The 27789-nt window shown below is 41.5% G+C and overlaps 2 protein-coding genes and 3 non-coding genes across 8 annotated transcripts in view; 4 read left to right on the forward strand and 1 right to left on the reverse strand.

The window, feature by feature from the left end:
• Positions 1–8465, reverse strand: part of NGEF (neuronal guanine nucleotide exchange factor) — a 305718-nt gene extending 297253 nt beyond the window's left edge. The window contains exon 1 of the mRNA XM_075201742.1: positions 8359–8465. The gene's annotated coding sequence lies outside the window, so the exon portion shown is untranslated. The remainder of the gene's footprint in view (positions 1–8358) is intronic.
• A 23-nt stretch (positions 8466–8488) lies between these two features.
• The window catches only part of ATG16L1 (autophagy related 16 like 1), a 34477-nt gene continuing 15176 nt past the window's right edge, over positions 8489–27789 (forward strand). The window contains exons 1-13 of one of the 4 annotated variants that reach the window (XM_075201745.1): positions 8489–8983; positions 12695–12788; positions 13744–13849; positions 14866–14939; positions 15162–15413; positions 16923–16988; positions 17859–17936; positions 20659–20718; positions 23444–23488; positions 24191–24293; positions 24971–25076; positions 25592–25662; positions 27040–27111. In XM_075201745.1, coding sequence (XP_075057846.1) covers positions 8869–8983; positions 12695–12788; positions 13744–13849; positions 14866–14939; positions 15162–15413; positions 16923–16988; positions 17859–17936; positions 20659–20718; positions 23444–23488; positions 24191–24293; positions 24971–25076; positions 25592–25662; positions 27040–27111 — 1242 coding nt within the window. In that variant the 5' untranslated portion in view covers positions 8489–8868. The remainder of the gene's footprint in view (positions 8984–12694; positions 12789–13743; positions 13850–14865; positions 14940–15161; positions 15414–16922; positions 16989–17858; positions 17937–20658; positions 20719–23443; positions 23489–24190; positions 24294–24970; positions 25077–25591; positions 25663–27039; positions 27112–27789) is intronic. The other 3 variants (XM_075201746.1, XM_075201747.1, XM_075201748.1) reach the window with 3 other exon arrangements.
• LOC142147681 (small Cajal body-specific RNA 6) lies at positions 24395–24678 on the forward strand. The gene has a single exon (XR_012690792.1).
• On the forward strand, positions 25241–25506 carry LOC142147680 (small Cajal body-specific RNA 6). Its single transcript, XR_012690791.1, has one exon.
• LOC142147682 (small Cajal body-specific RNA 6) lies at positions 27173–27448 on the forward strand. The gene has a single exon (XR_012690793.1).

A 27789-nucleotide genomic window follows, 5' to 3' on the forward strand; every position in this document is an offset into this window, starting at 1 on the left:
AGGAGCAAGAGGGGCAGCTGTCTAAAGCCCTATGACATAGGCAGACAGATCATATGGTAAAACTCATGTCTGTGGCAGCAAAGCAAATGTGTCCTTTTGCAAAATGATTGTGATCTTAAGATGTAACCCCTGCATGTTTACAATGTGGCTTTTTGAAAATACGAGATACCTAGATAAGCAGGTAAGACCTCCGGGGAACTTTTACAGGGACCCCGACACAATCTGGGGGGGTCCGAAAGGAAGGAATTTGCATTATCACTTTATAATAGTGTTAATATGCAGGGGAGATCCGCCAGATCCTTCTCTCACATTAAAGGGGCCTTTTGTTGTGAGAGGAGGATCTGCCTTGCACATTAACACTGTTAGATCTAGTGCTATCTGGATCTTATACATTAACATGTAAGCTAGCATTAGATCTACATGTAACGGTCAAACTTCTGGTGCCTCTGAAAACAATTGTACTGTCCAATAATGTTTATGAAGTGTGGACATCCATTTTATCCATTATCACAAACATTTGTACACGTCATGTGGTCAGGGCTGCCATCAGAATCTGTGGGGGCCAGTACTAATTAATCTGGCAGGGCACCCCCTCCCCATACATGTGCCCCCCTCTCTCTTTGCCAAACATAAGCCCCCTATCAGGACCGCCATCAGGGGGGTACGGCCAGTACTGCTGTGAGGGGCCCGGACAGACTAGGGGGCTCGGACAGACCTCTCCGTCTGCCCAGACTTCCAGGACTGTCCGGGCCCCGCAGTAACCGACCGTGCCTTCCCTTTTTTTTTTACTTACCTTCGCCGCGATGCTGCAGCTCTGCCTCCCAGACTCTGATAGGCTGGGAGCGCGGTGACGTCATCACCGCGAGCCGCACTCCCAGTGTATCAGTGACCGGGAGTCAGAGCTGCAGCATCGCGGAGGAGCAGGTAAGTAAATAAGCTATTTTTTTTTTTTTTTTAAGGAGGGGGGGGGGGGAGTGAGAGCACAGGGGACCATAACAGTGGAGGGAGGGGGGAGAGGGAGAACCTGGGGGACCTGATCTGTGGAGAGAGAGGGGGGAAAAGGGGGACCTTAATTGTGGAAGGGGGAGGGAGAGGGGGACCTTAATTGTGGAAGGGGGAGGGAGAGGGGGACCTTAATTGTGGAAGGGGAGTTGAGGGGGACCTTAATTGTGAAAGGGGGAATGGAAAGGGGGACCTTAATTGTGGAAGGGGGGAGGGAGAGGGGGACCTTAATTGTGGAAGGGGGGAGGGAGAGGGGGAACTTAATTGTGGAAGGGGGGAGGGGGACCTTAATTGTGGAAGGGGGGAGGAAAAGGGGGACCTTAATTGTGGAAGGGGGGAGGGAGAGGGGGATCTTAATTGTGGAAGGGGGAGGGAGAGGGGGACCTTAATTGTGGAAGGGGATTGAGGGGGACCTTAATTGTGGAGAGGGGGGGAGAGGGAGAGGGAGAAGGGCACCTTAACTGTGATTGGGGGGGAGAGGGGGGGACATTAACTGTGGGGGGGAGAGGCGGACACTTACTGTGATTACGGGGAGGGGAGAGGGGGACCTTCGCCGCGATGCTGCAGCTCTGCCTCCCAGACTCTGATAGGCTGGGAGCGCGGTGACGTCATCACCGCGAGCCGCACTCCCAGTGTATCAGTGACCGGGAGTCAGAGCTGCAGCATCGCGGAGGAGCAGGTAAGTAAATAAGCTATTTTTTTTTTTTTTTAAGGAGGGGGGGGGGGGGGGGGGAGTGAGAGCACAGGGGACCATAACAGTGGAGGGAGGGGGGAGAGGGAGAACCTGGGGGACCTGATCTGTGGAGAGAGAGGGGGGAAAAGGGGGACCTTAATTGTGGAAGGGGGAGGGAGAGGGGGACCTTAATTGTGGAAGGGGGGAGGGAGAGGGGGAACTTAATTGTGGAAGGGGGGAGGGGACCTTAATTGTGGAAGGGGGGAGGAAAAGGGGGACCTTAATTGTGGAAGGGGGGAGGGAGAGGGGGATCTTAATTGTGGAAGGGGGAGGGAGAGGGGGACCTTAATTGTGGAAGGGGATTGAGGGGGACCTTAATTGTGGAGAGGGGGGGAGAGGGAGAGGGAGAAGGGCACCTTAACTATCCCTCATCACAGTTCATTCCCCCCTACTCCCTCATCACAGTAAATGTTCCTCTCCCCCATCACAGTAAATGTCCCCCTCTCCCCTCCCCGCAATCACAGCAAATGTTCCCCTATCTCCTTTCCCCAAAGTAAATGTTCCCCTTTCCCCTCTCCCCACAATCGCCATAAATTTGCCCCTCTCAACCCCCCCAATTACAGTTAATGTCTCCCTCTTCTATCTGCTTCTCCCCTCCCCTATCAAATAAATACCCAATTAACTTACCTTCTCCTCTGTGATGCTGCAGCACCTGGTCACTGACAGACTGGGAGCGCAGCTATCAGAGCCTGGGAGCTGCAGCATTGTGGAGAAGGGGCAGCGCGGTCGGTCAGACTGAGGGGCCCGGACAGTCCAGGGAGCACTGACAGATGGAGAGGTCTGTCTGGGCCCCTAGTCTGTCCGGGCCCCTCACAGCTGTGCTGGCCGTACCCCCAGACGGCGGCCCTGCATGTGGTTTCTGTGTAGATGAGCACTCCTGTTATGAGCTGGGTACACATTACAGAATTTTCCGACCAATGTGTTATCTACAACAAATGTACTAACGAATTAACCAAAATAAAAGTCATGATCAGAATGGCAATTCATGCGTACACACTATACAGGTATTAAAAAATTTGCCCTTAGATCTCTGCTCTTCAACTGTAATAACCATCTGCTGAAATGATCATGACTCTGTAAACTCTATGGAGATCCTGATTGTGAGTGTATACACAATGCAGGTTTGGAAGGACATCATTTCATAACTGAACGAGATTTAAAGTTCTGCTGAACAATCAAATGAAATGGTGATCGGTACTTTGGAACGACTATCATTCATCGTTTCAGTATTCACACTAACGTTATATTGGCCTTAATGGTCGTTTATCATTTCGTTGACCCAATAGTTGGCGGAAAAACCTGTAGTGTGTACCCAGCCTCACTGTACTATAACCTCCATTCTAGTATGGAAACTACTGAGATAGGGTGACTGAGACTGACGACATTACTTGTAGGAAACATATGTAATTGCCATTAAAAAAACTGGGTACCACGTGTTACACTGCAAGCACATAACATGCTAACATGTGCCCTGGAAATGGTTACCGTGGGATACATGCTCTGATTCACACATAGTAATGCGACTGTACATGTAGCAAATACGAGCTTGCGACACAACGTCCTTTCTACCACTGCGCTTCAGATAACTTTATAACAATATTGAATATTTAAAGGGGAGCTCTGTCTAAACATGATGTTTTCAAAATAGCTCTGTTCCTCCAACAAGTAGAACAGAGGGTTCTCAGAGGTGGTCCAGGAGATACACTCCCTGCAACAGTGCTGGAACTGGACACTTTTCTCAGGCAAGCCAGGACAAAATTGAAAGTAAACTCAGGACATTAAATGTGTACAACACAGGTCATTTATGACTGGCACAAAAGGCAAGGCCAAGAGCAAAATCCTTTTTCGTGGTGGTGTACCTCGATTTGTTCAACTGCACCAAGATTTCTGCCAAAGCGCATAGGTCTTCAGAACATGTCTGCGGCGTTTGTGGAGGAGTAGAAGTCTGCTCCAGCCAATGTGAGTGTTGGTCGCAGCAAAGGCCGTTCTTACTAGTAAGTATGTAATGTGGAGCAGTGCAAAACAATAGATTTCAATTTCAGAGCAGGGTTACTGGAATGAGATGAAGGGGTGGAGATGGAGCAGTTTTAGGTATGTTCCTTACTTTGTGAACAAAGTGCACGGGCATCAATTTAGCATGATTTCTGATATGGTAAAGACTGAGGTCTCGTCCTACATTTTTAATGGGATTTATTGCATTGAGTACCTTAGTTAGAAGTGCTTCAAACACTCTAAAGTGCCACATGTAATAAAGACAATCCCCATGTACCCTTTTGTTGGGAGTCTAAACCAAGCAGTATTTTTGGAGAAACTCTGAAACATTTTAGTTACTGAAAGTAGTTCTTGGGGTGTAAGACCCCATGGGACCCTAGGCAACATACTGATTTGGACCTCTTTGTTAAAAAAAACTGCTAAGGGCCCCATAGCACCTGCACCCCCTGATACTATGATATAAGCCTTTGGGTGGCTCTATTTCTGCCTCCCCGCAAACGTATGCAAACTTTTCATTTGTGGAGGCATCTTCCAAAAGCAGGTAGGAGGCGTGCACCTAGAGAGGTGCTGGACGGGCATCAGTGGGCACATCAAGTCCATAGGTGACCGTCAGCCTGGGAGAGAGCCCTGTTAATATTTCTGTGGAGGTCTCATAGGTCACAGAGGTTATTGTGAACATAATATATTTAGGTTTTAATATTTATTAATATGTAGTTGTCTGTATGTGTTATCAAAATGCATAAAAATATATTTATCAGACCAGAATTGACAATTGGGGTTTATAGGTAATCAAGAAATGACTTGCACATTGCATCAAGTTCATACTATTCAGACTCTCCGAGTTAAAACCAATAAAGTGCAACCACACATCTTACTAGTTAGAAATAGTTACCTTGTTCTAAGCCAGTGTCAGATAAGAGATATTGCTAACATTTAATCATATTGAAAGTATTTTAGAATTAATTGCAATCACTTAATGATTAAATGTTGACTGTCCATTCTCCTTGTTAGTCTCTGGGATATGCTCTGTTAATTGCATCCATGTATTTATTCTGCTTGACTGTACCCTTCTTATTATGTACACTGTTTTCATGTATGTCATATCTGTACGATTGTCAGGCACTACGGAATCTGTGGCACCATACAAATAAATGATGATGTTGTAATACCTATGCTATTTGATTATATTTATAATTTTTATTTTAAACTACTAATTGTTTGCAAGTAATTTTATTGCATGAGATTGTATTTATGCTTTAACCAGGTTCATTTATTATATTACCCAATAACCAACCCCACTCCTACATTACTCCTTCACATTACTCGTTACCTTTGATATATGTGCCACATTAGCTTCTCCCCTCCCACAGTGGAGTATTTATGTCTGGGGAGTCAGGAGGGATTATCCAGCATTGAGGGCTGGTGAGTGACATCCTTATCTATTACCTGCAGTGAACCCATCGACAGGTTCTGTTGTTGGCACTGTAATACCCATTTGGTAAATCTACAATTCATATTTGACACCACTGCCCAGGGATTAAACCAATATTTCAACATACCCCATGCATCAGATAAATCCTTCATTGTCTACAGTAATACAGTGGACAACTGGACCACTCTACTTCCTATCAGGTTGCAAAGAAGTGCGGAGGAAATCCTGGGACAGAGAGGAAGTTCAGCCTGTGAAGAAACACCTGATGAGGTTTATACAGACATGACAGGTGCGTAAAGCGAGAATGTGTTGCGGGCCTCATGGCTGAACCATCCAACTCAAAGATCGGAACTGGTCGGGGGTGAAATTCTACATGAAGAACCATATAACAGCTTTAAAGAGGGATCAAACTTATTGAAATGATGCAAAGTGGTCGAACAGGACTGTAGCCTCCATGGCTAAGTGTCGGTGTAAGCGGACATTAGGATGTCCTCAGACAGCCAGGATACACAAAACTTTCCTTACCATTGTTATTATTTATTCATTTATGTATGCGGGGATGTGGATGTCCTCAGACAGTCAAAATACATGACACTTTCCCCATTTTCCAGTCAGAGTCAGTACTTTATGAAAAGTCAAAGTGCAAATCTCATGTGGTAACTCTGGTGACAAACCGCTTCTACACATACCCCTATGATTGTTCTGTCGACAGGGCATTGGGAAAGGGGTGTCCCTATACGCCATGCTCCAGACATGGGTCCTCACGAAGCATCAAAAACAAGTATGTTTGTGTGTGTAGATTGCCTCTATTAGATGGTGGCAAAGTGTCCCATGTACATGTATATATATATATATATATATATATATATATATATATATATATATATGCACATATACACACACACACATATATATGTACACAAACTAACACATGTATATATGTATATATATATATATTATATACACACACACACATATATATATATATATATATATACACACACATATATATATATATATATATATATATATATACACACAAACAAAATGAAAGACTAAATAGTTTTGCTTATTTTTTCACTTAAGGTCAGATATGCTAAATACACCTCTAGCAAAGTGTATATAGCACCTTCCTCTCCTGCCATTTTCAGATGTAGTAAGTACTTTGTCTATGTTGGTCTCCCCCTTGCCACTAACTGGATATCCTCAGGTTTGAACTGAGTGGCACATACTACTTTCTCAATTGTATTATGTTGACAATATGATGGAATGGAGGCACCAGTTATACAAGGACTCATAGCGCCCGCCCTCTTTAAAATGGCAGGAGTTGCAGGGACATTAGTGCTAAGTACACTATACTAGAGATTTATATATGCTTACAGATAGTGGTTACATTTGCAAAATAAACCATAGGATCTATCCCCAAACTCTAAGAAAGTGTTAATAAAAAATAAATAAGAAGAACCCCATTATATTTGACCTGGATGGTCAAGAGTTTTCATGGAAAGGTCACATCTATGTATGCAGGATCTTCTCATGTCACCACAAAAAGCTCATTATGGCTGTGGATAGCAAACCTTTGTTATGTCTGCATCCCATTGAATGGAATGAAATGCAATGAGGATATTGCATTATCCATTAAGTGCTAACAGGAGAAGAATTTCTTACTTCTCTGTTCTAATAATTCTTCCTGTTACCAACCCCCATGGCTGTTGCCAAAGTACTTTACATTTCTCCAAAACATTGGAGACATTCTTTCTGTGGATATCTAATGTTGCCTATCATTAACTGCAATACATGTATTGACTTTAACACCCTTTACATTTGAACACTCCACTCATACATTTTTAGGTGGAATTTAAATTAAAACAAAATCCGCACAAAGTGTCTCTCGGAACAGCCGCGAGACACCTCGCAGATTTTTTTTTTACTTACTGAAAGAACCCTGACTATTGCTTGCACCCCATAGAGGTGGGAGCAAAAAGCCACGTTATTTCTTACCACAACACATATTTTTTTTTGCTTTTGGTCTTTACCTGTCATGTTACCTGACAAGTAACAAAATCTAAATGTTCTGCTACCATAGAGAATTATACAAGGCCTATGTACTCACGTATGACCATTTTGTAAAAATCCCTCAAAGCTCTCGGCAAGCACCTGTTAATTTTGCTTCACCCCTCCCCAGCCTTTATTGTATTGCTTTGAAAGTACTGCAATCTGAAAGCGTTACTTAAATTTGCCCTTCTCCAGGACCAACTCTGGAATTCACTATGGGAGTCATAAAATGACTACAGCAAAACCAAAGTGCCATTAGGATCACTGTCCATTACAAAGTATATCTCATTTAGGGGCACATTTATCAACGGTCACCAAAAATTAAAAATAGTTTTCAATCCTTATCGCATTGATAAGGATTGAACTATTTCTCAGATTTATTAAAAAAGCAACACAGGAACAGCAGTTCCGAAAAACTGCTGCTCCTGTGAAGTGGAAAACATACTTACCACTGCCTATTCGTTCCCGAAGCAGCATGCGATGAACGGGGCTCCTCTTCTGACTCCAGTGCGCATGCACCGAGTGAAACCCTCGGGCATGCGCACAGACATCTCTGCTCTCTCTCGGCCATTATAGTTGCAGAGAGAGATCATGTGATCCCTCCACACATGCGCTGTTCAGCTTTGCTCTACGGAGCAGAGCTGACAGCACTGAAACTTTTCAATTATGATAGTGTACACCAACTTGAGCTAGCGTACATTAACATGATTGAAAAGTTAATTTCATTTATTGTTAAATAGCGTTACTGAGCACTCCCCATACACTGTTATGGGGAGTGCTCAGTAAAACAATGAGATGAAAAGCAACAGAGATATCTATGATATCTGCTGCAATGCTACAATCATAAATACCAATTTAGTGTTTAATCCCTGAAAACTGTTGTTTTCGGGAATTTTACAGGGGGGAAAACATTTGATAAATAGGCCCCTTAGTGTTAGCACTAAAAACACATATGACATGCAATGCGATTTTAAGAATACTCATTAATAATCATGGAATATTCAAATTGCTGACATGTAAACTGGTTAATGCACTTCAATGTGCCCTGGTTCTAAGAGATTAAATGATGCCTGAAAGGGACCTTACACGTGAATAAGCCTAACAGGGAAAACAATTTGAATTCTGTAGAAATATTGCAGTTTACCTGATTCTGCATTACTTTAGTACACAGCTCTGATACTCCATCACATTAGTACATGCTGTGATACTGCATTACTTCCAACAGCTACACAGGAACATTCCCACCAGCAGCCTCCTCCTCCTGTGCACCATGTGACTACAGCAGTCACATGACCTGGTGATGTCAGAAGGTCCTTTCCATGAAGGGATCTAGCCATTACTATACCGAATACACCGGGGTGCAGTGACAGGAGGTTGTATGTATATAGAGGTGCAGCGATAAGGAGAGTCCACGTACATGTAGAGGTGCAGCTATAAGTGGATCACACATACATGTAGAGGTGCAGCTATAAGTGGATCACACATACATGTAGAGGTGCAGTGATACGGGGAGTCCACATACATGTAGAGGTGCAGTATAAGGACGTGGACATTTACATACATGCACATAATTAGGTTGGTGGATGTGACACAGAACTGGAAGACCTGACAGGAACATGTGAGGCTGGTGGCAGGAAGAAGTCTCACCACAGTTATGGCTGCCAGTTGTAGGACAGGTGGATTCCCATGCTGGAAACTTCACATCTCCAGAGAGCTGAGGAGAAGAGACAGAGAACAGAGCCAGGCTTTTGAGGATCTCATCCTACAGTGTAACTATTATATATGTATCCATTGTATATAGTTAGTTGTGTAGCATACTGCAACATATCAATAACAAAAGGTCTAACAAGCAGTAATCTGCATGATCAGAGATAAAACCATTGTTTGTGATTGAACACTAATCATATGAACTTGGGCTGGATGGTAAATTTTAGCCCAGGGAGCGAGGCTTGACTCAGCAGCCTATTAGGAACATTTTAAACGCTCTGGGGGGGATGAATGCCGCCTAGTCAGCCCCAGCATATGAAACGTATGCAGTTTGTTTTATAGGCACGTTCTCCATTAGTAAGAGTCCTGGACATATTCTACAAAACCTATTGGTTAATTGTTATAAAGGAGCGTATTACACTGTACTAATTTCCTAAAGATTTATTAGAATACCAAGTTTGCTTAGATATTTTGAAGGGCAGCACAGTGGCTAAGTAGTTAGCACTGCTACTTCACAGCGCTGGGGTCATATGTTCAATTCCCGACCACGGCCTTATCTGTGTGGAGTTTGTATGTTCTCCCTGTGTTTGCATGGGTTTCCTCCAGGTGCTCCGGTTTCTTCCCACACTCCAAAAACATACAAGTAGGCTAATTGGCTGCTATATAAAAAAAAGAGTCCCTGCGCCATTTTTGCCCAATGGGGCAGGGACTGATGTGAATAAGGTCTCTACAGCGCTGCAGAATTAGTGGCACTATATAAATAAATGATGATGAAGGGCCAAAATAATAAAAACCTGCCATTAGTTCTCCTTTGCTGTAAATTGGTAATTTAATTTGGTTCACCACATCCTACAACTTTGGTTAAAACTGGTACATGGTCTAAAGCTGGCGACACATGGGGCCTAACCTGCAGCTCGATTTGACCAAATTGGATGTTCAGTTCAAAGGTTGAGTGTCTGGATCGCTACACTATCACTAGATTTACCAAACACCACATCATATTTTATTCATATTTTAGTGGGGTTGTAAAGGAGACCAATGGGGAGGGAGGGTATAGTCTCAAGTGAATAATTCAAGCATTAGACATATTAAGCAGTAAATCATAAGTGCCTTTAGATACATAGCTCAATAATGACTAAATAACCAAGGAACGATCTAACGAGCAGGAGGTTGGACTTTATTCATTAGAGCTGGGATGTTCTTCCCCCCCCCCCCCCGGTATTACAATAATAGTGCGATTAAATACCATTATTACGGCAGTTTCAACGCTGGCTTTTTGCTCGCAGCGGGTTAAATTTGCCATAATAATAGTAGTAGGTTTAGCGTGACGATACGTTGGGGGGAATTGAATTCCCCCCTTCTTGTCAGAAGTCTTTCATTTTTGGGCAGCTCCACCAGACCAAAGAGTATGTTGCACTGAGTTGAGACGGCACTAGGTACCAGTGGCGCAGTAATTTGTATTTACTTTTATTTGCGTACAAATTGAACTCTTAGTTTCTCCCTCTCCAATTCAGGACCAGTCGTCTGGGCTTAGAGCTTCACTCATTTCTTCTTGCCAGTGAAGTTCATGTAGTTCATTTGTCGGTCGGTCATGTTTAATAAAGTGAGAATAAAAGATAGAAATTAGGATCTGGACAAGCAAAGGCCTCAAGCGCTAGACTTAAAAGCTGTATTTGCTAAGAGGAAATAATAGTCCACCTAGCTGCGGTAATAATGCAAGTTACTAAATGATTTGCATATGTATTAGATCTTTCGATAGGATCTCTCGGTAAGAGCGATCAAACATTCCAGCTACTTGTATAATACCTTTTCCAAAAGGATAACTCCTCTAAGAGTGTTCAAGGTCTCTCTATTCTCCACTCACCCTAAAGCACAATAGAACTGGAGTTGAATTTGTCTTTTCTAACTGGTGTTAAATAACGTCTACTGAGAAACATATAGGATGTAGTGTGCTAATTAATCTTGGTATTCATTTGGACACTTTTTAAAGATACAAATGGTCCAAATCCGATTCCCAGTCTTGGATATGTTTGTCAGGGTTTTGGGTGTTGTTAAACCACTATTTGATATTAATATATCTAGACTATGTATTACTGAGTTTAATACTATACATAAAGCAACTGGAGTATTTATACTTAAAGGAAAAGTAACTGCTTTATTAGTGCGATATAAAATCTAAATTTAGTCATTGTTTAATATTTCAAAAGGAAAATACACTTTAATCAGAGTTTTGGAATAGAATAAATTACTTTATAACTCTAGAAAGTTGACAGCAGCATATGCACCCAGTAACAATGCAATTTTCTGTCTTAATATGGAATTATGTATTTAGATGTTAAGCATCTATATAGTAGGTTGAAGTACTGGGACAGTCAATAGCAGTGATTATTCATCAATATCTCTCCCAAGTGGGGGACTGGACTAGTCCCCCAATACTATTGCTTTGACATGTGTGGAACTTGTATGCAGGGATAACCCAAAGTGGTTACCACCTTTTATAAATATGCTTAATTAGTAGAAATCGTAATTTATTAATAGAGGTGTATCTTAGATTTAGTCTGTGTTGTATGTTTCTAAGTGTGGCTTTAGCACCTCTAATAGTTTCCTTTCTGGTTATACCATGATTGTGTGTATCCTGTGCAGCGTTATTTAACAAAATGCTATAACATTATTATAACCACCTTCCCTCTTGACCTTGTTTCCGATCAACTTTTCTGCATCCTCCTCACTGATCTCTTTTCCATCCTCTGTAAAACATGCTCTATCGCCCCTATTCTGATTAAGAGATCTCTGGATTTGGTAATCTGTGATTCATCTCATTGCTCAATTTAATTTCAAAACTTCTAGAATGACTGACACATAAGTCTTACCCAGTTCCTCTCTGAAAACATCCTACTTGACCATTTTCAACTTGGTTACCACCCACAACACACTTCTAAACTTGCCGCTACTAAAATGACAGTCCTCTAGGCTATAAGCTCTCTGGGGCAGTGCCCTCTCTTCCTGCTGTCTCATGTCCCACGTACCTTGTTGTACCTGTCTTCTATCATGTTTTTTTTATGCTTAAGATGATTTTGTATGTTTCTTATAATGCTATATATCTGGCACTGCGGAATCTATGGCGACTTATAAATAAATGATGATATTGACAAGTTCACTTCCAAAGGTAATTTCCAATTGTTAATATCCTGGACTTTTCAGGGGTAATTGAATCCGTCAGACACTTCGCGAGGGAGATTTGACAGAAATCTCTGCTCATGATCTGAGGTTTCTACCCCTTCATGTCTTTGTGGACCATACTCAAATTAATCTCTATACCTTGAATGCTTCACCATGATCTTAAACTCTTATTTCGGAGAAGTTTACCCTGACTCCTTGTTCACTATCCATCTCGCACTTCACATTCACCTCCGGTTCAGTCTTCTTGATCATATCATCTTCCCAACTTCCCTTTAGTTTGTAAGAAAAAAAACAAACACAAAAATAAACATTTTTCGTTTTAGATTGTAAAGTAAAACTGTACGAATAACATGTTTGCTTTACAATTGCTATATACTGTAATATGTTTGGCAGAATAGAGAAATATAAAGTGAGCAACTAAATAGTTAAACATGTCATTGTGCTGTGATTGCAGTGGTAGCTATTGACTTCTCTGGGGAATGAACAAGTACAGAGGCTTGGGTCAAGGACACAGAGCTGTCAGCTATGCTTAGATGATCCCCCAGGCAGAGAGGTTTCCCCTCTTGTTAATTGAGTTTGTGTTCTCTCATCAGATAACAAGTTACTGGAGAAGTCTGACTTTCAGTCTGTTTTGGCTGATAAACTGCAAGTGGAGAAGTATGATCAGCAGAGCCGCCATGACATCAGGTATCCCAACGAACATCTGTAAAAGAGAGAAAAATGTGGACACAATGTTATGTAATCAAATTTCATCAATTTTATTAGGCGACAGATATGTTACTACATATCTGTCGCCTAATAAATTTGCATCCAGAAAGGTCATGGACAAAGCGGATAAGTCTTAGGGGGAGGTTAAATTCGGAGCGATGTGCCGCACTTTGCTGCTTATTACCTTAAGGTATCTCTGTTTTCTGCTCACCGCGACTGGGAGCGAGGAAAAATGTGCAGAGATTTCCGTCTGAACATTGCATGTATTGTCATATTAACTATTGTCATTATTGTAGTCTAAAGCTGGTCGCACAGGGCAATACTACGTGGAAAGTAGGGCAATTTGGTGCACTGTTGCGGTGTGTGTGTGTGTGTGGCCATAAAACAAGCACAATTCCTGATAATCTTATTGAAATGGATTGGATTATATTGGAAAATGTGGCCAGAAGATACTATCTGCTTGTCTGTGCGGCCTTCTTCAGACTTCACTAATAATTTATTTTTATTTATTTTTGCACTTAGTGTGTTGTTTTATATATGACTCTTTTTTTTTTTTTTTTTTTTTTTTAAATCTACATATATACATATACGGTGGCTTAGTGGTTAGCACTTCTGCCTTACAGCACTGGGGTCATGAGTTCAATTCCCGACCATGACCTTATCTGTGAGGAGTTTGTATGTTCTCCCTGTGTTTGCTCCGGGTGCTCCGGTTTCCTCCCACACTCCAAAATCATACTGGTAGGTTAATTGGCTGCTGCTATTAAATTGCCCTTAGTCTCTCTCGGTCTGTGAGTGTGTATGTTAGGGGATTTTAGACTGTAAGCCCCAATGGGGCAGGGACTGATGTGAATGAGTTCTCTGTACAGCGCTGCAGAATTAGTTTCGCTATAAATAGATGATGATATACTGAATTCCTTTCTGTTCCCCATTCTAGTCCAGGCCCAGATGGGATGCGAAATGAGGCAATTCTACAGGACATGGCTCAGATGAGGATAAAACACCAAGAGGAGCTAACAGAGCTCCATAAAAAACGGGGAGAGGTACCTGGCACCTTCATCTGCTATGTGCACTGTTTATGTTTTATTACATCTTATTGCACTCCTAAAAGCATGCTTTACAAGCTAGCCAATGAAATGAAGGCTATTCTATCCTGTCGCTAACCTTGACTACAGGACTGCTTAGATGAATAAAGCAGGAAAGATTCAGAGTTTCTATTACCTTTGTGTGTATTAAACATTCCTCAATCATTCAAGAACGTGCAAACGTCAAATCTAACAAGTGGGCATGAGTAAAGTGCCTCCAAATGTTTTGTATAGTTTAACGAATACAATGTAAATACAATTATTATTTTTTTAACAAATGAATGGCAATTTTTTTTTTTATCATATTTAGCAACTGTGGAATTGAATAAACAAAAATGTACTCTATGGGGGGTATTCAATTGTCCACGGGTTCGAGCGCGGGAAAACTAATAACGTTAATACGATAATCTCTCGCTGTATTTCAGCTCGCAGCTCCCTGCGAGTAAATTACTGTATTAACGGTTTTTCCGCGCAGGATTACCATTACGGTAATCCTGCGCGGACCGCAGGATTTTCAGCAATCCTGCTGACAATTGAATATGCCCCTATATTTTGCAAAAAAATAATAGGTGTAATACATTTTAAGTAACAAATACACACACATACACCATTCATTCAGTTGACAGTGGCATATAAATATATATTTAGAAAAAATGCAACCTGTTTTCTATGCGGATTTAAGGTGTTGCCATTTAAAATTTTAGTTTTATTGTGTGCAATGTTTCTAGGTATGTGTATATTCCATGTAATAAAAAGAAAAACATTGCCCCCGGCTATTTAGAATAAAAGGTAGCGCAGTGCAATAGTTTGAAATGATTCCGTTTTATTTAGCTGCTGTAATTCACTCAGCACAGATTAGCATTGTTGAGTTGTAATAGTTCTGTGTAGCTCCAGGGAAGATGCCCATTTATGCTAACACTTTTCGATCCGTTTTCTCTGGGCTGTCGTTAAATCCCCATATCCCTCCCTCTCAGCTGGCTCAGACAGTGATAGAACTGAACAACCAGATGCAGCAGAAGGACAAAGAAATCCAGACCAACAAAGCAACGTGAGTAAAAACATTCTATGGTGATTCTGGTGTTGGCATCTATACCACAGGGGAGAGAGAAGACAGACTGCCATACAGTAGGAGTATTTCATATGTCTTTATTGTTTTACATTGTGCTAGTAGCCTAAGACATGCAGTACAGTCTGACCTACTGTATATATTCACAGCCTCATGCCAGTTTATCAACAAAACTTACCTGGTGTCTTCTGGCCTTTATTGCAGGATAGAGGAATACTTGCGCACCATTAGTGAGCTTGAGACTGAGTGCCAGGACTTACGAAACAAATTACAGGAGCTTGAGCGCACCAACCAAACCCTGAAGGACGAGTACGACGCCCTGCAGATCACCTTTAACGCTCTGGAAGGAAAGCTTCGTAAAACTACAGAAGATAACCAGGAGCTGGTGACTCGCTGGATGGCAGAGAAGGCTCTGGAAGCCAACCGGCTCAATGCTGAAAATGAGAAAGACTCAAAGTAAGGTTCATTCACACCCCATTCATACTGCATGAAAAACCCGGGTTTTTGTCGGGGCAAGCTCAGACGACATGGGTTTAGGCGCCATATGAATGGTGTTCGTGAAAGATTCCGGGTCTGAAAACCTGGAATTTAGTCCCGGGACTTTTGGTGGGGTAATTCCCGTGTCGGCCTTGGTTAGCCTGCATTATGAATGGTGAGACCCAGGTTTTTCGACCCGGGTTTCACGTAAAGTCGCTGATTGGGTGTCTGGGAGGCTTGAGGATGACGTCATCTTTATGCATCGTTATAAAACATGAACTTCAGGCTATACAAATGTGACTCGTCATGATTAAAGCAATGCTGTGAAAAGACACCACCCACTTTGGCCTCATCTGTGTGTGCAAAAAAAAAAAAATAGTCCCCTTTAAATGACCTCATTATTTTTCAGCTAATGAAAGCTCCTCTTGTGATGACTCACACTTATTGCCAGGACAGACCCGTGTTCAGTATAAATTCCCAGGTCCAAGGTGCATTGTGAACGGGGTCTCTGAGCTGGGACGCTTGGAGACTCTGCAAAATCCCCGCTTGAAAAACCCGGGAAATTGCAGGGGGCGGCAGTATGGAAGTGGTATCATTGTCACTCATGGTACTCTACCTTAACCTCACTGCAATATGCTTGGTGTGCAAGTATATACTGCGTCTAGGATGGTAGAATGGATAACATTCTAGTAGTAATGCTAGAACGATAGAGCAGTCACCTCCCAGTAGATATGGTGAGGGCCCATACAGTGCAAAAGAGAAATATGTCTCTGTGTGCAGGTAAATGGACTAAGTGGTTCTTTTCTGTTGTCAACCTGTAAATTTTCAAAGAAGGTCAAAGAGATAATCTTAAGAATTCCAACTTAACCAACTCTAGTGCTGCCAGCCTAGGCCTGTACTAGCAAAATTGGGGGTGACAAAAAGAGTGGGGGTCATCATGAATTTACGAATACCAGCACTAGTTGTTGCCAGTGCGGGCTGATGGTACTATAGCAGGGAAACCCGCAGGGTGGGGCCCCCCTGCCTTAATGCCAAACCAGCCCTAGGCCAGTCAGCACGAGGCTGGATTCCCTAGGGAGAGTGGGTCTGCAAAAATAAAATGTGGCCCCTTCTCCTAGGTTCAACCAGCCCTGTGCTGGTAGCGCTAGGGCACCTTCCGCACCCATGGGGCGGTGTGTGTGGGGTAATATTAGTTTATTAAATGTATAAATCTATTTTGCCCCTGGTGCACTGCAGGGCCCAGCATACCCAGGCTGCCATTAAATATTTGGGCATGCTGGCGCTTGTAGTTCTACAAGCACCAGCATACCCATGGCTGCCAGGGGTAGCTGTTCATTGTGGTTATATTAAGCTTCTAACACTTACATTCCACATTGCTCCTGGTTATTATGACCATTATAATGGGTACAGCCACAATACAATACTGGGTAACTGATTTTTCTGCCTACATTACTGGGACATACAACGTTACTATATAATGTCTTTCAGGAGAAGGCAGGCACGACTGCAGAAAGAGCTGGCTGAGGCAGCCAAGGAACCCCTGTCATTGGAACAGTGAGTATGGTCACACTCTTAGAGGGGGCCTCCATGGAATGTTCCTTTCCAGTGCAGTCACAAGAGATTCCTTACTTACTACACATATTTTATTACATGGTAAATAGTATCCGCTTTCCTACATAAAGCTGGGTACACACTACACAGTTTTCATCCAATAATCGGCTAAGTCAGCCAACATACGACCGCTCGTTCAAAAGTCGGGTCAGTGTGTGCAGTGACCCGATGGTCGAAAGTCTGCCCAAATGGACGATTGTCGCCTCATTTGGTTGGTCGTACTGTTTAATATTTTCGTTCCAATCTCGTTTCCGTTGTGTAGTGTGTATAAACTTCCGACCGATCCACAACAGTGAGTACGAAATGACAGACATCGCTCATGACAACATGGCTGTAAAAAGTCACTAAAGAGACGTCTGCTCTTCCCTATATCGTCCTAAACAAGGCTAGTGTGTATGCAGTCCATGGACCGAGCGATCGGACCATCGATCGCATGTAAAATCGCTCGGCATAAAAAGTTGGTTGAAATTTCTGTAGTGTGTACCCAGCCTAACATAGGCAGTTAATTTGGAACGGAATTTGTTGTATTTTTCTGGCAATGATTGTACTAGATGCTTTCATTCATGAAGAGATTTGTTTTGTCATCAGTAATTATTTGCACATAAAAGCTTCCTGACATTAAGAATGTATGGGGGCATTGTCATTTTAATTCTTTACCTGTCTGTCACTATGTGCACACACCCATCTCTTACATAAGTACATATTATCCTTTCTTGCGCTGAATTCCTGTACATATTGCTATGACATAGCAGCTGGGTTTGGTGCTTTATTTGGATTAGTTTACCATAGGGTGTGTGTTTTCCTCTCCTGCAGAGATGATGATATAGAGGTATTAAATGATAATGCTGATCCCCCGGGGGATGCTGCAGCTGCTCCGGTCCGACTTTCAAGGTGAGCAGGCAATAAGCTGCATGTTTGTTTTGTCTAGGGATACCCTATAGTGCTATATAAAGAGCATGAGCAGTTCTTGTCTTGTGTCCTGTGTATATAAAGAAGTCTGTGAAGCGCTACAGTTGCAACATCTCAACATTATTCTATACATGTTTTAATGTTTAGTTTATAATACTTTGAATTGCTGTCTTTGTGTTTATATGTTGTCCAATGATCTACTTTATCAGATTAATACTTGAGATTGAGATGTCCATTTCTGCAGTCTGCTCACTTTTTTGTTTTAAAATTTGTATTCTTGAACCATTGAAAAATTACCTCAAATGTCCACACATTCCCATAGCTCTAGTGAGACCGCTAAGTAAAAGGCCAATAATTACTGCTGTGCTTTTTTTTTTTTTGTTGTTTTGTTTTTGTTTTTGGGTTTTTTTAAACTGAAATTTCCTGGTTTCCAAACACTGAGCCCCTATCTTCTACTATAATGCGATTCATCACTAGGAAACACTAAGCCCTGGCCTGCTTATACTGTAGTGTGGGAGCATCACTAGGAAACACTGAGCCCTGGCCTGCTTATACTGTAGTGTGGGAGCATCACTAGGAAACACTAAGCCCTGGTCTGCTTATACTGTAGTGTGGGAGCATCACTAGGAAACACTAAGCCCTGGCCTGCTTATACTGCAGTGCGGGAGCATCACGAGGAAACACTAAGCCCTCGCCTGCTTATACTGTAGTGTGGGAGCATCACGAGGAAACACTAAGCCCTGGTCTGCTTATACTGCAGTGCGGGAGCATCACTAGGAAACACTAAGCCCTGGTCTGCTTATACTATAGTGCGGGAGCATCACTAGGAAACACTAAGCCCTGGCCTGCTTATACTGCAGTGCGGGAGCATCACGAGGAAACACTAAGCCCTCGCCTGCTTATACTGCAGTGCGGGAGCATCACTAGGAAACACTAAACCCTGGCCTGCTTATAGTGTAGTGCGGGAGCATCACTAGGAAACACTAAGCCCTGGCCTGCTTATACTGCAGTGCGGGAGCATCACTAGGAAACACTAAGCCCTGGCCTGCTTATACTGCAGTGCGGGAGCATCACTAGGAAACACTAAGCCCTGGCCTGCTTATACTGCAGTGCGGGAGAATCACTAGGAAACACTAAGCCCTGGCCTGCTTATACTGTAGTGTGGGAGCATCACTAGGAAACACTAAGCCCTGGTCTGCTTATACTGCAGTGCGGGAGAATCACTAGGAAACACTGAGCCCTGGCCTGCTTATACTGCAGTGCGGGAGCATCACTAGGAAACACTAAGCCCTGGCCTGCTTATACTGCAGTGCGGGAGCATTACTAGGAAACGCTAAGCCCTGGCCTGCTTATACTGCAGTGCGGGAGCATCACTAGGAAACACTAAGCCCTGGTCTGCTTATACTGCAGTGCGGGAGCATTACTAGGAAACGCTAAGCCCTGGCCTGCTTATACTGCAGTGCGGGAGCATTACTAGGAAACACTAAGCCCTGGCCTGCTTATACTGTAGTGTGGGAGCATCACTAGGAAACACTAAGCCCTGGCCTGCTTATACTGCAGTGCGGGAGCATCACTAGGAAACACTAAGCCCTGGTCTGCTTATACTGCAGTGTGGGAGCATCACTAGGAAACACTAAGCCCTGGCCTGCTTATACTGCAGTGCGGGAGCATCACTAGGAAACACTAAGCCCTGGCCTGCTTATACTGCAGTGCGGGAGCATCACTAGGAAACACTAAGCCCTGGCCTGCTTATACTGCAGTGCGGGAGCATCACTAGGAAACGCTAAGCCCTGGCCTGCTTATACTGTACCCTGTACCTTCTATTTCCTGTTGCTGCATCATGCACCAGAGTTTTTCTTTCCCCAAGTGTTTCCATCTGTCCTCATTTACACAGAATCTGAACTTGCTAATTAATATTGTAAATACCAGCGCAGTAGCGAATGGTGCTGGGACCTTGATCTGTGAGGGCAGGAGGCCAGGCTGTTAGTGGTTTGCTGCACCCTATTCCAAATTGGACCCTCCTTAGTGGGGAGCTAACTTTTCCAGGTACCTCAAAAGCACAGAGCATGGGGTCGTACAGGACGGACCTCCACGGTTCAGATAAGAGGAAGCAAGGGGGGGCGGAGGGGGTGGCGGTTGTAGTTCCACCCAGTCCCCATTTTAAAGTCATTAATTTGTCTTCGTTTTATTTTTCTATAAATATTTATGTGCTGTGCCTCCAGACAATATAACTTTACTTTGGTTCCATAAAGTAGACTAATAAAAAATTAGCTATTGTTGCCCACAGAATTAATTAAATCTAAATTTAAGAAAAAAAAATCTGCCAATCAAAAGTAATTTAATCACTGTAAAATTTGTCACTGTATTACAGACTGATACACTCACAAAATTGATAAATTTGTTGCAGTGTTTTCTTGATTCTGATGATATTCTGGAAGTGGACATCAAAATTTCTGTGTACTCGTTCCGTCCTCCTCTAACCGCATGTGCACCCACCTTACTAAATACACCTGCGTACATGACACCGTACAGGGGAACGTCCATTTCATGAATACACCACCTTGTCTTGGCTTGTAGCTGAATGTTGTCCCTAGTGTATTGCTTGTAGAGCTTGTGGTCCTTGTTGTTACATTGGTGACTGAGATATTTTAAGGTCCGGACATTATTGATCACCTGGCTTACTCGTGTGCTCCATTTCCTTTAGTAAGAGACTCTCTCAGCCCGCCGTAGGAGGCCTCCTGGATTCTATCACTAATATTTTCGGGTAGGTCTATACCTTCCTATATTGCTACTCCACAGTTATTGGATTTTCTGCACATGGTTGTTTAATATTTGCTAGTGGATGATATATGGACTTTATAACATAATGGTAAAATGCAGTTTGGGTACAGTTTGTATAGTGTAGTTTTCACACTTTTTGTGGTATCTAGGATGTGTAGGGGTCTGGTTTTGGCTGCTATTATCTTATATGTAGTAGTTTTCAGTATTTTTTGTTGTTCCAGCACTATTATTTTACATCCATTCAGGCACACTCTGTCATTAGACATATCTTAACGATCATGTACTCATTTGGGCGATATATATCTTCTAAAGTGGACATTCCATATGAAAATGTTTCTTTTGCATAAATACAAGAACATTTTACCACCTTCATGAGTAGAAGCAGGATTGCTGCTGTGTTGGGGAACATTATGGGGCATATTCAATTTGAGGTGCACATTATTGCCGTTGGTACGGTAATTTCAACGCTGATTTTTGCTTGCAGCTCTGTGAGCCGCAGGCAGAAATCTGCATTAATTATCGTACTAATAACTGTAATAATGCGCTCCCCACATTGTTCTTTAGGAATTGAATATGATCCTACTTGTTAAAATTTTAATTCCATTCTAATTTCCTGTTCAAAACACATCTAAACATTATCTAAAATCACTTTAATTCTAGTGTGCTTTCTGTGCGTTCAGTAGTTCAGTCATTAAAATATCAATGTGGACACTATTTTAGAGTGCGTGTAGATTAAGTTTTTATTTGAATGGACAATATGGATATGACATATTCACAAAGGTATGTTTGTAGATCTAGTCTGATGAATAAAACAGTGACTGAGAGATGTAAAAACGTATGGCCAGATAAAACCAAGGAAGCATTTTATCATTATCCAGCTTATGCCCATTATGTAAGGAGTGTCAGGTGCTTTGTTTTGGTTTTTCAAGCTTCAAATTGTTACAATAGACACATTTGCATTCCTCACAATGCTTGTTTTACATGCCTTATGAAAATAAGACAAAGAGGAAACTGGATTTTAAAGGTTTGAAATGGCCTTATTATTTAAATGATGTTTATAGCTAACCGGCTTTCTTTCAGAGGAAGGGAATTCCTTCCATGATTGAATACTATGTAATGTAATGCTTTTCCCAAAGAATATGTATAATATAGTAAATATCAATCATCCATGTTATTATACCATATCATATTTGCCTGTAATTCCAGCTATGACATGACTGTTATTGGTGGTTGTCCTTAAACTAATTTAGGTGGCAGAAGACTTTAGGATGTGTTACATTCCTGTTTTGTTTTTTATTATTGTGTAAATATCAAGTCATGTTTAAATTATGCGTTTAAAGTGTCTGAAGAGAGAAAATGCAGTCAGCATCCTACAATGGATGCTTTATCTACAGAGAATACTGGTTTATTTGTTTTACTAATAACTATGCTATGATGAAAGGGATGAACCTCAACCTATGGAGTGGTAATATTTGTAAATGGTAGTTTGTTCTTGGCCTGTACACAGGCACAGAATAGAGCACACACAGGGCTAAATAGCAACAAATCATGTCATTTGCACATGACTTTGTCAGTGCCCATGTGGTGATGGTGTCCACTGATACTTACTCAGGCTTGTAATCCTAAATGTTTGGTAGCCAGGCAGGGAAACGTTTCCCTCTTTATGTTTTGGGGTCATTTAGTGGATGTGCTGAGCTCCTATATTGTCATTTATCCTCTCCAATACTTATGCTGGCGACATACGTGAAGAAACTGACACTTGGCCCAGTTCGGCTAAATATATCAATGGCCAAACTAAATCTGATCCGACCATGCAGTGCTTGGCCAGAGCCTCCGTGTAACGTCTGGCTTATAATGGAGCATGTTAGTGCGGATTCCCAATTTAAACCATAATGTGATTTAGTTTCAGTATCTGGCATTGTCATTGTTTTTGTTCACTGCAGTTGCAGTGTTTGTACAGTTTGAGTAGTGTCACAAGAGCTTTTTTTACACAGCAGAAAAAATGCCTTAAAAGTTCTACATATTATCCAAGTCCTTTTTCTTCATCTGTTTAATCGATCACATGAGAGGTGAAGGAAAAATCTGACTTCTGCGTTGTCTGAGCTGCTTCTCTATCTGCTCCTAAACATTGCTCTACAGCTGTCCGAGGAGGTAATCTGCTGTGTGACACCCTCTTGGCAAAATAAATTATTTTCTCTAGGACATCATATTGAAAAAGCCCCCTTGTAACACCACCATGAGACCAGTCTTGTTATGGTGCGCAGCCTGCGTCGTTAGGCTTGCAACATAAGTTTAGTACATTCTGTTACTTAGACCTTTTTATGGGAAGATTGGACAGCAGATGAAGGTTAATGTTTTTACTGAAGTGTTGTATAAATGTAAGTGCTAATAGAGAAATGTAAGGAAACTGAGGCACAGCAAATGAATGGTGGTGGAACCTAGAGGAATAAAATGGTCGTTTTTTTTTTTTTTGTTTTTTTTTTAAGCTTTACTAAGAAAATGATGGAATCTGCTTACTATGGGGTACAGCTTTTTTGCTGTTCACCTATTTTGATAACAATGCTTCACATTGTGGAATATATCTAGTATGGGCAGCCTTGTTCATCATTCTGTGTACCCAGAGTTAATCTCTATCTTCTGTGTTCTGTTTCCTGCTTCCCTGTCACTGCTCTTCCTGTGCCTCGCTGACCTATCAACTCTCCCTACAGCTTGTCTGAGTCTCCCCTCTTGGGTCATCATTCTGACACTTCCAGGTGATACTTCCTCTCCTCACACCTCACTTTGTGGTTCCTACATTATATAGGGCAGTGGGTTGCAGCTTGCTCATTTCTTATTTCTAATTACAAATACTTTTATTTCTTTTGGCTACAATAAAAGGCGTGTATGGTGATCTCAGCGCTAGGTCATCTGGACCACAGAATGTAGTCATTGGCAAGCACTAGCTCCTACTTGCACTTTTCAGGGGGGGGGAAATAATATATATATATATATATATATATATATATATATATATATATATATATATATATATATATATATATATATATATATATATATATATATATATATATATAGCTTGTTTTTTTAATCAGGTAAGCATGCACTTTTTCATAATGGCACACTAATTTGCTGGTCACATATGCAGAGCATGTTGAGTAAATAGACCTGTTTTACATGTGGCATTGGGATGTATTATCATGTATAATGTTACAGGATGCCTAGTCTGATTTTGAACCTAGTTTGATCATTTCTTACAGACCTAATGGGTGTATACTTTGCTTCTCGCTGGGTTTGTGGCTTTGTTTACTTTTGCTTTTGTGTCTTCTATGGTTTTCCTTCTCCAGGAAAGTGGGCTGAGCTGCCTATTGTATTGCACAGATGAGTGTTTGTTACCTAATTGGGGTTTGTTTTGCATAGGGGGTGTGGTAATGTATAGTGTCCTTATTCCCATCCAGGAGACGGTCTATATCTTCTTTCCCAGCCTCACAGGATTGTGCAGATGCTCAGGCAGGAGGCAGCAGGGAAGTTCGTGTTCCAGTTGCAGCTCTTCACTCATTTGTAAGTAGTTACATACTGTGTGTTTTTCTCTTGTGGTCTATTTAAATAGTATACCTGCTTGCCTCCCTAGTGCTTACTTTTATAGTAAAGGTAGTTACTGAGGTCAGTGATGATTAGTAAAAGGTCTGAAAGCACTGAAGTTCTCCCAAAGCCCATTCAGCTCCCAGCAACCGCTTGTTTTTTTTTTTTTTTTGTACCATCACACACCAGTTATTGCGTGTTTTGGTGTAAGAGGCTGCTGACACAATAGGATGCTCTGTGTACCGCAAGTCCTCAAGTGTAAGGCTGTGCGGCTATTGCTAATCCTACATAATAAGCGAAGGAGTCTGGGGAATGCAGGCAGAATCTTATATGGTGCGTGATCTCAAGTTTTCAAGCTGAGACCTCATATTCTTCTTTGTCTTACTCCATTTTTGATATATACCTCACTTTGGGTGCAGTGGTAATAACATTTAGCTTTGCGTGTTTTAATTATTTTTTCTTTTCTTTTTTTTTTTATATGTATATATTTTTATTATTTGGGTTTTTTTTCTTATTTTTTTACGTAGTTTTAGTTGTTGAAAGTAATGTATAGCTAGATGCACTTGTTTATACTGTTTTTACATGATGACTTGTGATGAACCTTTATTTTGCGCACACACAATATTTTAATATTTTCATTTATCTAAAATGATTAGGATGCCCACGATGGTGAGGTCAATGCTGTGCGTTTTAGCCCAGGCTCCCGGTTATTGGCTACAGGGGGGATGGACCGACGGGTGAAGCTTTGGGAGGTGATTGGAGGTAAGATTAAATGTTGTGAGTCAGCAAGAGAGGACATTTAATATTCATATAGTGTGGGCATTGTATTGAGAAGGGCCGGATATATGTTTAGACACAGGGACCGCTTCATTATTTGAAACTTCCCATTGATTCATGTAAACTGATTGCCTATGAGAGTTTCATGTTGTCTGTGATGAATAGTAAAAGGTCTGACCACACTGTTGTCCCCCTGCAGCCAGAACACTCCCAGCAGCTCCTGTTTACTCATCTGGCTCCAGCTGTGCCAGGGTGGTTCCCAGCATGTGCTGACATTCTTGGATAACTTGTACCTTGTGTCCGTGAGATGTAGGACACAGGCCAGTCGGTTATCCCACATACCTCATGTTTGGAGTGTGGTGTGCAGGGGCTGGACAGTACACAGTGTATGATCTCAAGTTTTCAAGCTGAGACCACATGGAATTTTCATTCGTTGTGGCTTAACTTGTACTATGTAAATCTCCTGTCCATTGTCTTACAGCCTTTTCTTATGTTTACAGATAAATGTGAGGCAAAGGGCTCCCTCACAGGCAGCAACGCTGGAATCACAAGCATAGAATTTGATAGTGCTGTAAGTAACATTATTGCTGCATGATAGATCCATTTGGAACAAAATCCACATTTATATTGTATTTAGTGCACAGTCACCTATGCAAAAGACCCCAAAATCATTTAAGGTTTGTTAGCGATATGTAAAATGTAGGCGAAGTCAATGAACATGGTATGAAAAATATATATATTTTTTTTTCTGTTTAGTTTTACATGTATTAACAACCTGGTTTAGCATTTGTGCGTATTTTCATTTCTATACTAAGGGAAGTGTTGGGGGTGACGGCATACATTACATAAGGAAAGTGTATTTGCTGCTCTCTGGCTTACCACTGCTTACCCTCTGAAACGTAAGCACCTTGTCCCGTATCCACCGTCACATACACCATGTAAGCTGGTTATCAGCTTCTACTCGACCAGTCACTGATGTCTGCATAACATAATCACGCTATTGACATAAGGACATCTGTTTATAGTGTGATTATTCTGTTTAGAAGTCAGTGACTGTTGGAGGAACTGACCACAGGCCTATGGAAAGCCCATTGGCGTGAGGAGGCGGGAGGGAAGGGGAGAGGTGTTGAGTACTTTCTCTGTGTAGGCAACTTGGCGTTCCAGCTGTGGTGGGACTAACAGTTTCAGCATGCAGGGACTTGTAGTTTTATGGCAGCTGGAGAGTGACCAGCAGTATTGTATAGAAGTGATTGCTTTCCTCACAATTTTTATGTAAGAGCTGCAGGTTGCCAAATAATGTTTGTAACCCCTCAACTCTTCAAAATGAAACAAATATAAGCAAATTAATTTTTTTTAATAGCGTTGGGTGCATCACTTTTAAACTGTGTTCTTTTTAGTTTGTATACTGCAGGATTTTAAGCACTAATATCTATAATTTAATGTAAACATAATGGGTTTGTTATATTTATTTTACAGCAATACTATTAAGTAAAGAATATTGACATCCACAGGCAATGATCATTTGGGAAGAGCTCTACAATTTACTATATCAATAAACATATATTTATTCATATAGCTGTGCAGCTATAGATAAGTAGTGTGTTTTATTTACTATAAGGCATGAGTTTACTTGTTTCTGTTTTGGTGATGGTGTTCTTTTAAATAATCAGGACTTCTGAAAAAGAAGATGGTTTAAGGAACATTGGTAATGAGGTGGAATCTACAAAAGAAAATAAGGGTTGTAAATGTAATATGAGTGCAGTTGTCTAAGGACAATGAACACAACGTTACATAAACACTGCCTGAAAACGTCTGTGTGGTGTCGGCTTGTGATCTGGTGGTGCCCTGGACATGAAGACACTGAATTTGTCCAAGGTTATATGGAGCCAACATTGAGTTTCATAACTTTTCTAATCATTGTATTGTTATATATTCCTTTTTGTTCTAGGGTTCCTACCTTTTGGCTGCATCTAATGATTTTGCCAGCAGAATCTGGACAGTAGATGATTACCGCCTTCGGGTAAGATCAATAAACTTAAGATTATATCTGGAATGCTTGTTTTATAACACAAAACAAAAGAAGTCTATGATGATTTGTAAAAGGTCTGATTGTGCTGTGCTTTCTTTATACACCAAACTAGCTCCCAGCAGTATCTCTGAGTTCCCATCATGCTCTAAATGTGCAGTGACTGGTTAGTGAGACTGCTGACAATTGGGATAATCCCAGTGGTCACCCCTCCTCTAGCTTCAGGAGGTGTGGTAGCATTGGGCATCCAACAGGAGCGCGTATCAGGATGGAAGCTGGGGTGTAAAAAGAAACAATATACAGTACATGATCACACGTTGAAACTGAGACTTCTTGGCTGTAGCGGAACTAATGGATCTACATTTTGTTTCAGGTTTTCTGCAGATTTCTTTGGTATTTAATTAATAAAGCTCCTCATTCCTGTTATGTAATTACCTTAATTCTCTGTAAGAGCTTTACAAATCAATAATAAATGCCATATATTAAAAGAATGCTATAGATATGTTTAGAGACTATTACAATTATATTACGGTTTTGTAAAAATATAACGTCAAATGTACAGTTTAAAAAACACTTGTTAACATTCCCGTTATATGTGGTGTTTAGAGCCTGCAAATGTTTGTTTTATCATCGCTTTCTGTAAAGAGGTTCATATTAGGAGTAAATCCTCAA

The sequence above is a fragment of the Mixophyes fleayi genome, chromosome 3 (assembly GCF_038048845.1).
Source record: "Mixophyes fleayi isolate aMixFle1 chromosome 3, aMixFle1.hap1, whole genome shotgun sequence".
NCBI classification, from domain to species: Eukaryota; Metazoa; Chordata; class Amphibia; order Anura; family Limnodynastidae; genus Mixophyes; species Mixophyes fleayi.